Source organism: Podarcis vaucheri (genome assembly GCF_965113315.1).
Source record: "Podarcis vaucheri genome assembly, chromosome: 2".
In the NCBI taxonomy this organism is placed as follows: Eukaryota; Metazoa; Chordata; class Lepidosauria; order Squamata; family Lacertidae; genus Podarcis; species Podarcis vaucheri.
In genome coordinates, this window is record NC_138760.1 from 90,049,830 (window position 1) to 90,065,348 (window position 15,519).

Consider the following 15,519-nt stretch of genomic DNA (forward strand, 5'->3'; position numbering starts at 1 on the left):
GAATAATGCAAATTACAGTCAGATTCAGTCTCTGAAATGCATTATTGCTCATATTTGGAAATTAACAGGCACCAGTTTTCCAGGAACATAGGGAGACATAAAACAATAGGTGGGGAAAGAGAACTAGAATAAGGAATGAAGGGGGGGGGGAGAAAAGTTGGGGATAAAAAGATCCTCTAGAAATAATCTAAATAACGAACTGTTTCATAGAGCACAGGTCAGGTATATGTTAAGGAGGATTCAATCTGGCAGTATTTACTTTACAAAGCTAGGACAGTTAAGGTTAATAAAGGTGTTGGGGAATAGGGCTGTCAACCCAACAACTATTTTTTACTTATTAACTTCAGTTCATTAACTACTGAAGCATGCATAGGCCTTATTCAGATATAAAACTAATTATGGTTCAGCATTTACACGAATGAGCCTTGGGATCATCAGCCCCCTCCACAACGGCCATGAGATTGGAAGCTTTTGCTTCCATTTTCAACTAACCACAATTAAGAATTATTTCTAAAATTGGACACAAACTGGGTTAGTTTTAACCAGGCATAGGCAAACTCGGCCCTCTAGTTGTTTTGGGACTACAACTCCCATCATCCCTAGCTAACAGAACCAGTGGTCAGGGATGATGGGAGTTGTAGTCCCAAAAAACATCTGGAGGGCCGAGTTTGCCTATGCCTGGTTTTAACTATGTTTTACTGAAACAAGCCAACTTCAAACTATTATGTATGAAGTTGTCTTGTTTCAATAATGAATAGTTAAGATTAAGCACAGTTTGGTTAACTGAAAATGGAAGCAAAACCTTCCAATCTCCTTATCCTAGCAGTACCTAGAAGGGTGTAGGAGGAAAGATTCTACATCAAGGCTTGTGTGCTAACAGTAAGCTAAATGCTCTGTTGGAAGAGAAAGTAAAAGGACTGGAGGAGAAAGTTTGCTCACTGCCTCATTAGAGGAGATAAGAATACGGGGGCACTATGGCAAGGACAAAAGCAGGAAGAGTCTCAGGGAAGAAAATGAGAACTGTAGCAAACATGGGAAGTGCATGAACCAGAGTGACTGTTAGAAGCAGGAACATTCTGAACCACTGGAACTAATGTATTGTTTTCAAAATCTTTTCAATGAGAGAGGCTCTAAAAATCATGATGGAGAATGTGTGAAGCAGGCTGCACTACGTGGGAATGAAGAGTCTCAAAGCTTCGGGAACAGAGGTAGCTCAATCGCCACCTGCATGAAGAGAAGGACAAAGGTTGCGGACTCCCTACTAAGAAGTAAGGGTGTGACTGTGTGCTGATCAGATTTGGTAACTTTTGGAGAGTGCTGATCCCATAGTGCCTGGATCTAGGATGGGCTGGACAAGTGGTTTGTCATGCCTACTGATCTTTATCCCTTCTTCTTCATCCATGTGGGAACAAATGACACCATCAGGCACAACTAGGACAGTATCCCATCTGATTAGGCAGCAAAAGGCAGGAAGTTGAAGGACCTTGGTATCTAATTTTTCCTGTGTAAATGCAGAGAACTACATACAGAGAGAAAAATACTTCCCTAGAATGTCTTATGTAGATGGTGTCAGCGAGAGAGGCTCAATTTCTGAGACCATGTCTAAGCTTCCTTAATGGACTACTGGCAGGAGATGGGCTGCTCCTGACGAGGATGGGGGGGGGGATGAGCTTGGCAGAAGCATGGTGAACTTGATCAAGAGAACATAAAAACTAAATCCTGTGGGGGTGGAGAAAATAGCCCAAAGATAAGCACATAAAGATGGGGACTTGGTACTACAGGAGAAACTGAGGAAGCTGTGGTGTTGCCTTGCAAACCCCACATTAATATAGCAGTTGAACAGAAACCCAAGGTTTTTGATGTCTATTCACTAATGTGCTGAGTATGGGAAATAAGATGAGCTTGAACACCGAATACAGGAAGAGAAATGTGACTTTATAGCTACAACTGAGACTTGTTGGGATGACCTTCATAACTGGAATATAGCACATGAATGTAATGGAGGCCTGTACAAAGCCTGTCTGTCGTTTCACAAAACTTCCTTGCATCATTGCTTGATGTTGCAAGTACAGACCCTCCAAATATACAAAATGGTATTTGTACTTTGGTTAATTTCTGCCTGACAGGAACTCATTAGTAGCTTTCCAATTCTCCCTCTCCCTCTCTAGGTATAGCAATAATTGCTCTAACTATCCATCTCTGAAGGTTTCATGAAAATGTGACAATCCTCATGCTGTGCAGGGTCACCTTCTTCTCATTGATTGGACTCCCATTATTAGTTGGGTTTCTGGGTAGTCAAGGAATCTCCAGGATTGTAGAATAAATAATCCTAGAAGGGGATTCAAAACAGTAAGACTGAGGACAGCCTATACACACTGTACAGTCCTAGTAGCATTAGAGCAAAGAGAAAGTACAGGCACAAGGCAGGATGGGTAACCATTTGGTTAAAGGAAAGGAAAATGGTCTGCCACTTCAACCAAGGGTTTAATGTAGGGAAAATAAATTGGATTTGAGGAAGGTGTCGTTACATATTTCTCTCTCACACACAAAATCATTAAAGATGTTAAAGTCCCTGCCTCCTCTGCATTAAAAGGTTCAAATTTGGAGCTAGCAGCTGGCCCTGAACCTTCATGTCCACAGTGCTGTGAAGGAAAGTCTGGGGCAGACAGTCTCAAGCCTGGGAATATACAATGCTAACATTCAGGACTAGTATGAGTCTGAATGGAGTACAACAACTAGTGTCATAGCAAGTTCACAACAGAAGCACTGAAGCTTTGTAGGTGTGGGGCTAGCTGCACAGAGAGCCTTAAACAAGTTGAGCATTTTCTGATGTAAAGTTACCCCTTGCAAATTACCCTAATCTGCAAATTTTCCAAAAAGTTCTCTATTTTTTCTTTCTTTTTACAATCCCTATCACTGATCTGAAATCAAGGAGTTGGACTTGATTACATTTTGGTTCCTTCCAGTTGTAGGATTATGTGATAACACCAATAAGATGCAGAACCGTAACCATTATCTATAGTAGAAACAAACAGAAAACAAAACAAGCTTAGATTGATTCTGCTAATTCCAATCCAATCCATGAAATCTTACTAGGCAGTATCTCCTACAGTGTTTTAGTAGCACTACAGCCCAGATCAGCTAGAAGTGGCCACCAAAAAGAAATCATTTAAATCAGTTCAGTAACAACAACACAGGTTGCTTTATAGTTCAACAACGTTGTAATAAAAATGGCACTCAGGCCAAGAACACTGAGACAAAAAAAAAAGTTTTAAAATTACATATTTTGAAGTGGGAAAAACTGCATTAAAGAAGTCAACAAAAGATTATGGGAATGTTGGGTGGGGAGACAGAAAGGCTGGAATCCTGCAAAGCCCAGGTTTTAAACCTTTAGCAGATAAGATTTATATATTTGCTATTACACAGAGAAAATAAGATACAAAACCATGAGGATGAGCTTTTCTTTTTTTTCTTTTTTTTTGTCTAAAGCATTAAACACTGAGAATCAGCAATCAGATGTCCAACTAGAACTTGACAAGTCAACAGAAACTATTTTCAGGCATTCTGGGCATTCACAAATACACAGGGAAATGCACAACAAATGACACAAGGAGATGAGAACACTGGCTCTGTGCCCATCACCCTCTCCAAACTGCAGAATGATTATCTGCAGCAAGAGGCTCCTGCACTCAAGGAAGTTCCCCACGTGATGGAGAACTCTGGAAATCAGGGCCCAACATCACATGGGCCTCCAAAAGTAAAAGCAAGTGATTCACTTCAAATAACCACCCTCAAACTCACAAAAGGTAGTGGGGCAGAGCCTGAACACTTGTCCCCATGGCTCACCTCGCCATGTGCTGTATCTCTGGATTTTGAGAACACTTGAATAGGGCTAGAGCTAGATTATGTTACAAATCTAAGCATATAAACCTGCTTTTAAACTCATACAATCATGTGCAACTCACCATCTCTCCTACATTCTCATTATGCCCTTATCAGCCTCAACATCACTAACAAAAACAGATACTCAGTAAGTGACTCTAACACAACTTTAAAAAAAATTAATGACTGTTCAAACTCCTGTGCAAGCCAAAACGTTTATACTGTATGGTTTAATCTAACAATATCCAAAGCAATGGACATAGACAATTTCTATTAGGAAGCCCTGCCAAATTCTGCCTCATCAGCCAAAGCAAGTATATTTACTGTTATTTTAAAAGTAAAATATTTATTCTTTCCTTAGAACTGCCTTCACTGGAAAATGTTGTGACCAATTAACCAAACCATGTTGATCCATATTTTGTAAATTACCATATCCTTCAACCTTCTGCCACTAAAGTTCGTCCTTTTTTTTTATCTTCTTCACTTTTAAACATGAATAGTATTTCAAATGAGAACACCATTATCTCCACATTCCTAAGCTTCACAAAATTGCTCAATCGCAAACAGAACAGCAGCCAAAAAATAAATACATCTCTTATGCTCCTATTTTACTGCGGATTTTAACCTGTGAAAGCATTGTGCATTTTTATCCACTGAGTGCCCTCATTGCTGTGTTATTATCACATTTAGCATGCCATCAGCAGCCAAGCACAACCAAGCAAACCCATGTTCAGACTTCAAAGCAGCTAAAACATTAATCGTGGTAAAAGCAGGTTCTGCTAGGCAGTTCCGTTTACTGCCAAACACTGATATCACACAGCATCATACGTATATAACAGAATTTAAATGGCAAAACTAAGGAAGAACTAAGGCACCAATACTGCACCTCAAGTACAATAGCCAACACAGGCCCTACAAGGAATTTTTGTGTTGCCCTTGTTAAAATCCTAACACTCTGTCTTTTAATTAGAAACAGAGAAGCTCAATGGGTATCCAGTAGCAGTACTGGGCCAATTCATTTTAGTAGTTCTACTTTGAGTAGAACTTAGTTGCAGACAGCCCTCTGATTATAGAGAGGTGTATGATAGCAATGTGCTTCAGAAAGTAGGTACAGTATAAGCAAGACTATAGTAGGGTTGCGGCTTCTTATTCTGTATCCACACAATGCAAAAGATGTGTGAGCAGTTACCACACATGATGATCCAGATGCAGGTTTCAAAGTATTTGTGGTTAAAAAACAATACAGTAACTTGGTCGTAACCAAGCTACCCTGTTAAAATACCTGTTCATGAAGCCTTGTTGGCCAACAATCTTCCAGTAAATCTTCACATACCAAACGGCTTTGTGTATGGTTTCAGCAAGGAGCTGTTCTCCTTGAGGTATATGTTTATTTTCACTAAACAAGTCCAAAATAACAACAAACGGTGCAGCTTGTGCTTTGCAAACATGGTAGAGGGCTTCCCCTCCACCCGCCTTCTCTTCCTACTGTAGCAGTTACTCATTGACAAGTATCCCTTGCCACAGGCAAAGCAACAACATTTCAGGATCTAATCTTGGTTATGCAAAACATTTACTCAACAGACGCACCAAGAAGTCACAGCACGAATCTATGGATCACCTTTCACTTTTGAACTTGGTGCAGGAGACTTTTTACCCCATATGGCCAATCAGATGGCATTTCCTCAGATGATTAGATTCATACTTCTCAACGTATGCACAAAGTTAAGGACATCATGTTTTCTACAATCACACACACACTTTAGGTGGTAGTTAGAGCTAAGCCAAGCTTATGGTCAGTGAGGAGAGGAGTTTAACCACAAGTCTCTGTTCAGATGGCACACAAAGCCAAACCATGGTTTAGCTTGGGTGGGAGGAACAAAGTGGCTGCAAGCTCCTCTCTGGGAGACTGTGCATTCTTGCTAAGTCATAGCTTAGCTTATCATGTCATGTGAACCAGGTCAATATCTCAGTAATCGTAGTAGCTCAACTAAGTTGAGTTCCGTGCTGTAAGGAAAGCAAAATATAAATGTATTAAATAAACTAGTCATTATTATTACAGTGGTACCTCGGGTTACAAAAGCTTCAGGTTACAGACTCCGTTAGTCCAGAAACAGTACCTCTGGTTAAGAACTTTGCTTCAGGATGAGAACAGAAATTGTGTGGTGGAAGCGGGAGGCCCCATTAGCTAAAGTGGTACCTCAGGTTAAGAACAGTTTCAGGTTAAGAACTGACCTCCAGAACGAATTAAGTTCCTAACCCGAGGTACTACTGTATTCTATTCCCATAATGTAGATGTGGAGAGGGTGCAGAGGCTGAGAAACAGTGACTTGTCTAAAACAACCTAGAGAGCTCGAGGCTGGTGTAATATTTGAACTGGGAGCTTTCAAAGAGCTTACTGACACATGGGCCACAATGTCTCTTCAAGCACACACACACATATACTTTTCCCTGTGTGAAACCCAAAGCACAATTTGCATGGGTCTGTAAGAAAGAACCTCATAGGTGGGGCCAACTGCATGGCTCTTTCATATCCACTTTCATATTCTGCAGGTAAAAAGAGCCAGTCTTAACCACTATGCTATACCAGTAATTGTAGAAAACTGGTAGCTTGTAAGCATGACACAGGGTCTCTTTCATAGAATCATAGAATAGAATCATAGAATCATAGAGTTGGAAGAGACCACAAGGGCCATCGAGTCCAACCCCCTGCCAAGCAGGAAACACCATCAGAGCACTCCTGACATATGGTTGTCAAGCCTCTGCTTAAAGACCTCCAAAGAAGGAGACTCCACCACACTCCTTGGCAGCAAATTCCAACGTCGAACAGCATTTGATTCTTAAAAAGAGCGGCAATTGTCTGCTTTGTGGAAACAGTGTGTTCACAAAGGTGTACTTCTCCCAAAGCATGCAGTCCCTAGACTGACTAACTGAAGGCATCTGATCTATAGGTCTGTGAGAAGTAGGGGATTTTGCTGAAGGGTGGCAGCTATAGAACAGCTGTAAGTACTGTAGTAAAAACTTAAGTGCTAATTCTTTACTGCTACCTAATAACAAGCTACTGAAGCCATGATATTTGGCTGACCTGAGCAAAGAAAACAACTCAATAGTAGCATAATAGCTACTATTTCTCAAAAAAGCAGAGCAGACTTTGATGGAGCAATGAGAGCAATGTATTAATCGAATTATAATTAGAACAATATATAATTGCCTGATTTGAATTTATTCAAGGTGAACTGGCCATTAAAACAGGAGGAGTTCATATCAAATTCTGGAGCAAGGAAGGAGAACAGGATCAACCCCAGCTATATTAATTGACCATAGTGTGTTTTCTTGGGGGGAGGGGAGATGGAACACCACAAAAAATCACTAAAATGTGTTTCAGGAATAGACTCCCATGAAATTGGCAAGCTAAAGACAGCAGTCTTTCCTTCATTCCCAGCCTATTCCTTACAATGCTTTTAGGGTGAAAGTATTCCTCGTGGCATTATTATTTAGTGCCTCCCTAGAGCATTGAGAGGGGGAGGGCAGCCACCCTCTTCCTTCCTTGACAATGAGAATGCCCTTTTCCTCAATCAGTGCCAAGAATAGACACTGTAAATTTAGTTATTCTAATCTCCAGACATCCATCGGCAGCAGGGTGGGACCATCTGAATCAGTATTTCTATTAAACCAGAGTCTGGACTTTTCCTAAAAGCAATGAATGATTTCACCACCCATTTGTTCACACTCCCCCCCCCCCCCGACAATCCCCCCCCCGAAAACTGGGACCAAACATTAAGCCGCAGCTTTCTCTAAAAAAAGAAAAGAAAAAACCTATCCAAGATAGTAAGCCCCAAACTAAACAGAAATAAATGAAAATTTGTGAAAACAATTTAGCATCACCAGCCCCATGTCTTCGTGGTTCCTCTTGGTATGAAAACCGTACATTAGGGCAAAAGGGGAGTCAAGTGTTAGCAGCAGAGAGAGCAACATTCTCTCTGCTATCCTGGGCTACCCCAAACACCAGGCTTCTGGAGAAATTTCATGAACAGATACCCTCCAGCCCTATTTTTAATTGCCACAGGCTTCAACAAAAACCATGACTCTGCCATCTTAGTTCCAGTTGTTTTTTCCCCTATTACCACGTCATTGGCTCCAGGTTTCTGCTGCTCTCCCTACTATTGCATACCAGCATTTCAGCTGTCAAATCCCCCTTCTCTTGTGTTCCCCTCTAACTTTCTTTTACTATATTAACTCTTCTACTGCCCAGTAATCTCAGGTGATCCTCAAATTAAATCACACAAGCTTACCCGTTCCACTTGTCCTTCCTTGTGTTTCAGCTTGTAAACTTTAAGCTTTGGGAGACATGTCTCTGCATAATTTTTGTCTTCCATCCCTTGGAGGAGCACTCCATGGAACGCCAACCTGCAAGTGTTTGCGTGAATATCGGTATCCAGCTTTGAGCCAATCACAAGACAGAGTTTAGGGCAGGTAACTGGCTTCTCAAACTCAAGTAAGGCCCACTGTTGTTTGGGGAGCTGTCTTTCTTCAGTGCAGTCATTCTCCTTGTTTTCTTCTGAGGACTTTGAGTCTTTGGAAAGATATTCCTCCTGATAAAGATATTCTTTTCCAAAATCAAAATCATTCTCCAGGGGTTCTTTGGTGAAGTCATTAGGAGCTGGGCTGAAGAACATAACTCTTCCCATAACAGTTTCATGGCCAACTGTGATATGAAACTTTGCCTTGGTCTGAAGAGTGCCTCGGAAATATGGGATTTTCTTTAAAGAAATGATAGCAGCATGAATAGTCTGGAGAGATTCAGGTGTACAGATCAGACCTCTTTCCAACAGCTTTGGATCAAACTGAGTCACACAGATTCCTACCCTGTCACCCTGCATGGCATAGTTAACTGGCGTATGAAACATCTGCATGGACTTGACCTTCTTTGTCACCTATTTATGGGAGCAAAGGATAAGAAAAATAGTCATATTCATGTGGTTTATTTATTAATAAAGCATTTTATTAATTAAAAACGTTTATACCCACTTTTCTGGGTCTTTAGAAAAAACAGAAACTCACTCTTCAGTAGAGTTATTTCCAGACATTAAAACACTGCTCTTTAGTAGAGATACATAGTAATTACAAGAAAAATCTACCCTCTAAATTATCTAAATGAATGCTTCCTCTAAGGATTACTTTTTAAAGCTTTGTCTATCTTTTGTACTAGAAAATAATACTAAGAATCATTCTTTGGAATTTGGTAACTTTTATAGTAGCTGAAAGGAATTAGCAGATCAGTATGTATCTGCATAAATAAGGCACTGATTTGTTTTTGAGAAGTACAACTAAGCTACACAGTAGCAATCTTATAATACAAAAATAATAAAAATGCTGACCTTCTCTTTCTACTTTCCTTTTATTCTCTTATATGAATTTGCTGCAGTTCTACAAATTAGACTAGGCAGTAGTTAGCAACCTTTTGGGGTCCAGGGGCACATTTGGAATTTTGAGAGGATGTTGTGGCCACCAATCACAAAATGGCTGCCACAAGAGGGCCTGGCTTAACACAAAATGGCTGCCATGAGGGTGTGGCTTGACACATAATTGGGAATACTGGTATTCCTATATAACAGAGCATCAACTGACTGGTTGACCTGGGAGAACAGGATTAAATTCCCACTCAGTCATGAAATTATCTTTTGGCCACGTCACTCTGTCTCCCTCATAGGATTGCTGTGAGGATATAATGGGGAGGAAAAGAATCATTGGTGCCACACTGAGCTGCCTAGAGGATGTTACTGTGATAAAATATAAATATTTTTTTAAAATAAGGGGAAGGAAAAAGCAATAAAACAAGCCTCAAGGCAAATGGGGAAGGTATCCCCTTTGTCTCCCCACCCCTCCTCAAAATCAAAATGTAAGAAATAATGGGAAGAGAGCCTAGGGAGCAAGCAGATGAAGCATCCCCATCGTGGCTTCCTCTCCCCCATTAGAATGCACACCACAGCTAGGAAAAAAAGCAGGACTAGAAAAGGGGGGATAGAGATCCCCTACAGTGCCACTGCTTCCCCCCCCAAATAAAAATGCCTTCCAGTGCTAGAAAAAGAATGAAAGAAAACCATGAAGCAAGCTGGAAAGCTGGCTGTCTAACCTACTGGAGTGAAAGGGAGCAGGCCCTTCCAATTCTCAGAAGGTACCTGCACATTTGCTTCATAAGTTTTTTGAGAGGGTGGCTAGCGAATTACTTTAAAAAACAAAAACACCAAAGCTCAGCGTCTGAGGCTCCTGCCTGTGGGCACAAATAAAGGCGGAGGGGGGCAGGCTGTCAACCTCTGGACTACGCTTCCTTTTCTGTTGGTAAAAAAGTGCTCCTCTTATATTTTATGATGAGAAGCATGAGCATGTCTCAGATAATGTGCTTAATATTTTCACTTAATGAAATATAACCATCAGTGCATTAACACCATGCATAAAGAAACACACATGCATTTAAGAAATACACATGACACTCTTAAGACATAGAAAATGAGGGGGGGATTTTTTACGCCATTCTATAGATATAATTCCCATTTACTCCAGTTATTTATATTTCTGACCTAATATTTCAGTACTCTTCCATAAATCCTTCCACTAAAATATTTTTTACAACTGTGAGATTTATGAAAAGCAAGCTCTAATTTTCAGCAATTTGAAAACAACAAGCACAAATATGCACTAGTGATGTCAGGGCTATGTCCCCTGTTTATGGATATAGTCCATTTTCTCTTATCCATGTTACATGAGAAAAATGTAAACAGTATGGTGTCTGGAGTGAAGCTAATAAGCTTAGAGTTGTATCAGTTATTCTTCTTCAGAAACTTCTAAGGCTGGAAAAATAAAGACTAAAATAGGCTTTTCAAAAAGATCAACGTTGGTTCAGCCTGATGAGGGCAAACCAGTTCAGTTTAATATGGTTTCTTTTTTCACTGCATTTCTTTTTGTTCTTATATTTATCCTTTAAGAAGATATTTTCCCCCAATTTATTCATTAGCCACGTGTGCCTGCCACTGTCTCTTTCACTCATCTGAACAGATGCAGAAAGATCTTCAGCGTCTTAATATTGTTAGATGAACTCTGTGCGTTCAATATACAGTTTCAGATTGTGGAACCAATGTATTGTTTAAATACAACTCAACACAGCACTTCTTCCTTTCTCAGAAAGCTTGCAGGTTATCAGCGGTGTCACTCTGGAGAGATACTTCTGTCAAAGAACTCAATACATTTAAAAGTCAGATAGCAAGTTCCAAATCTGAAGTTTTGTTGTTGCATCACCTCTATGTATATGTGTGCAAGCCACAAACTTCGGATAAAGTGGGGCATGTAGGATTATTTCCAACATTAATCAGAGTAGTTCTGCTGAAATCAATGGACATGAAATAAACAGTTCTACTTCATGATTTAGTTGATGAACTGAAAACAACCAGGTACAAATTCAAAAGCAAAAGTCTATCAAGAAAACCAAATCTTGCTGTTCCACAAGAAGTGTTGTTGGTGGGTCTACAAATAGCAGTAGAATAGAATGTACCACTGCATGTAGAACCATCACATTTTTAATGCTTCGCCACATTACTCCCTGGAAATAGGAAACCAGAACATCAGAAAGAAAGGTTCTTAACAGGTTCTCTCTCTGTTGTCTTAGTTTTTAAAGAAGGCTATTGCTGCTCACCTGAAATCTAAAATCTTCTGCTTCATTTTTATTTGTAGAATGGTTCTATGTAGACTGATATTTCATACATCTGTATTACAAATTCTGTCAGTCATGCGCGTGCATGCGCGCGCGCGCACACACACACACACACACAAACCAACCAACCAACCTGTGAAATTGAGAAAGACGGCTTACAGTGTTTTATGCAAAGAAATAACAAGCACATCTCACTCTGTGAGGAGATAATTTATGCTCCCAATAGGACTACAGTGGTGCCCCGCAAGACGAATGTCTCGCAAGACGGAAAACTCGCTAGACGAAAGAGTTTTCCGTTCTGGAGGTGCTTCGCAAAACGAATTTCCTATGGGCTTGCTTCGCAAGACGACAATGTCTTGCGAGTTCCTGCTGTTTTTTCCCCTTTTTCTAAGCCGCTAAGCCGCTTATCAGCTGATCCGATCAGCAGATAAGCCGCTAAAAGCCGCTAATAGCGCTAATCCGCTAATCCTTCAATGGGCTTGCTTCGCAAGACGAAAAAACCGCTAGACGCAGAGAATCACAGAACGGATTCTTTTCGTCTTGCGAGGCACCACTGTATTGTTGTAGTGGTGATTCACAAGTCCCTGAAAGTGTGGGAAAGAATGTGAGCGTTCTCTTTTCCATGCTTCAGCAGTCTTGCTTGAGCCCTCCCTTATAAAAGGAGTTTTCAGATCTTTCTAAAAGCACACAGATGTCACAGATTTGGTTCAACATAAGACTTTCGCCTCCACACTAGAGCTCTTTGTTTCATGCCATCAAAAAAATTATTTTTAACATAAAAATGGCATACCTATTTTATCCATTTTGGGTAGTCACATGGAAAGAAATGGAACTTCATCTAGCAACTTCAAGCTCATCAACAAACAAACACTTCCCAATGTTGAAAAATCTGCTTAAAGCAGCTTCATATTTAACTAGAGGGGTGGCAACTTGTAATGCCTGAAAATAAATCAGGAAAGAATGTTCAATATTTTTATCTGGATGATCACATTAATATTTCTAAGTATGATGTAGAGGCTTGTGAAATGGCTTTGGTGGAGGAGGAGAAGGACTGGGGAAGTCCATGTGTTCATACACAGATAAAAAAATGCAAAAGGAGAGATAAATTAAAAGCACCCAAACTGTTCAGGCCCTTAAGATAAACAAATGTGTTCAATATAAGAAAAGAACCTGTTATTTGAAGACCAAAGGAAAAGCCCACTAAGATTTTCAAAGCAGTTTAACTAATAGAAAACAGCATACAAAAACTCCACTAATGGCTTTTTCTCCTGATACAATGAAGCTTCTTTTCCTTTATTTATCCAACTTTCATTAAGTTATCGGTACTCCATATGCCATAGCTCTTAGCTTTTTTAGATAAGAGCCCAAGCATCCTTCTACCTCCAGTGCTGTCACTGCATCTTACTGATACAAAAGAGATAAAGGCAACCTAGCCCTTCTGATAATAACTGGAATCACAGCAAATTCAGCAAACTACTAAATTATGAAATGGAAAATTTAAAAAATAAAATAAAAAGCAGATTGGAACACATAGTTAAGGTAGTTAGTAATCAAACAGTTTAAAACATGTTAGCTAACTTTAATTGGTGCATTAACATAATGCACATACCACCTCTATTAAAATGAGAGGATGGCCCTATATTTAAGCGAGATTTAAATTATACTCATAGGACAGAAAAATGGTGTGGACATATTTTGAGGGAAATGAAAATACAGCCCAATTTTGGGTTGTTTGCTCACTGCCAAAAAAAATGGAACTGCAGCTTTGTTCTTCAGCAGTAGGGGCTGCTGAAAGGGTGAGGAGTTCTATTAGCACCCCTGAGCATTGTTCAGATCACTAATTCAATCTTGCATTGAGATATAACATTAATACACTATAAAAGGTATGTTTAATGCCAGCGTGCGCTCTTCTCTATAGAGAGAGCGAGAGCGAGAGAGAGAGAGAGTTGCCCTGGAGGTCTCCAGAGCACCAGCCTCCAAAGACAAAATTCAGTGACCTTCTGTTTTAAAATAAATTCCCGCTTTCATGGTCATGAATACAAGATTGTAAATTTGACAAGAGAGTTACTGGCATGGCATTATCTTCTTGGCTCTGGTGACAGCACAGACCATTAGCTCTGAGAGATGCATCAAGTGTGCCATACATCTTAGTAGGATGTTACATCTTAAGTTTAAGACTGAACCTATCCACTACTCTGGAGGATTCTGGGAAAATCACAACCAAAGTACCAAAGGCAAAAAAGATACCATGCCTGTTTTATACAAACAACTAGGCATTCCAGATGTTTCGGCACATTCATATCCCCCCTCTCTCTTTCCTGTTTCACTAGATGAGTAGGAGAAGGACTTGGCACAGCACAAAAGGCTTATTGGCAGAGGATATCATGTTCATACCAAAGGCCATGTTCAAAGTACGTCACCGACGGAGTGACTCTGAATCTCACCCTCCCCAAAATATCATTGTCTTCAAAGCATATACGTATGGTGACACTTATTCAACAAGAGGAAATGGATGACCACTTGTTTCAAACTGAGAATTATGTCAAATTATTCTCATGCTTCTTTCCTTGTTTTGGATTAATGAAGATACACACAGGAAGGTGATAAGACGGGAGACAAAGGACCCTGCGTGAAAGGCCGGGTAGAGAGAATCTCCCAGGGTGAGAGGCTGGGAAAAGAGAGGGAAGCTCCTAGGTGGGACCAGGGAGGGTTCCCTTTTTCATGCGTGGATTAAGGGATACAATTGTGATAGAGGGCTTTGCATTTACTTTTACTTCTTTTAGCTTAGCTTTTATTGTATTTTATGTGCAAAAAAATTAATAAACATTATTTTAAAAATATGTATTACACACTTCTTTCATACTGTATGAAGATGATGTTGAGCAGCACTCTGGGCTGCCCTGAAGTGGGAAGCATTTCCTGCCACATATTAGCCATCCAACCAAAGTGGAAACTTGTGCCTGGTCAGACTCAGGTCTTTGGGACACTGACCTCCCCCCCCCCCCGCTATTTCTCCACATAATGGAGGGCACAAGATCTCTAATGGATACCACACAAAAGCCCACTCTCTCAGAAAAGCATAGCTGCTTGATAGTTCGGCAATGATGGGTGTACATCCATTCTGAGGGCCTCAGCGGGAGATGATGTACTGGAGAATGAGGACACGGAGCTAAATTTTCAACAAGAAGCCCTAAGGTAGAGAAATGAGAAACTTCATTTTTCCAAAGAAAATGTCACCCATTATGGTGCAAATTGTCATGAGGCAGAGAAGCAGTTTGGGGAAACCATGCAAGAGAAGAATGGGAAAATATCATTAACAAGAAAGACGTAAATATTAAACTAGAAGATGCCTTTCACCTAGGTATCCAGTGTAGTCAATCCTTTGAATTTTGTTGTTCGCTTATTGTCCACCAAACAAGCAACATCTGCTTTGTGAGAAGAGTTTGATCTCTACACAAGCTGCATTGGCATCCTGGAGCCAATAACTCAAGATCCTGGTTTCAAGAAGAAATATCAGAGATGGGTACAACAAAGAAGTTAACCATTATGATCCTAAGGCCTCATTCCTGGTCAGTCACCACAAGTTCAGACCCAATGAGTATATATTTGAAATAAATATATATATATTTCTTATGGCATGTGCTTTATTGATCTAGTTTTCATTTAATCATACCTGAAAGGCTTGATCATAGCATCTCTGATTAATTCCTAGACTAAGTATGTACCCAACATGAAATTTCCCACATTTGCAAGTAACTAGATTCAAATTGTTTTTGAGAAAAATGAACACAGTCATCAGTGGTAATGCTTCCCCCACAACTTAATTTGATGAAAACTTGTATAGGAATGTCGATTCAGAAATTTATATAACAGGACAATAAAAATACAACAGAAAAAGCAAAACCTCAACAAAACAAAAACAGCGTCTGTTGAGT

General features: G+C 40.1%; 1 protein-coding gene across 4 annotated transcripts in view; it reads right to left on the reverse strand.

The window, feature by feature from the left end:
* EEFSEC (eukaryotic elongation factor, selenocysteine-tRNA specific) overlaps positions 1–15,519 on the reverse strand; it is a 164,372-nt gene that overhangs the window by 61,774 nt on the left and 87,079 nt on the right. For all 4 annotated transcript variants that reach the window (XM_082209881.1, XM_082209884.1, XM_082209882.1 and 1 more), the window contains one exon: positions 8,172–8,813. In XM_082209881.1, coding sequence (XP_082066007.1) covers positions 8,172–8,813 — 642 coding nt within the window. The remainder of the gene's footprint in view (positions 1–8,171; positions 8,814–15,519) is intronic.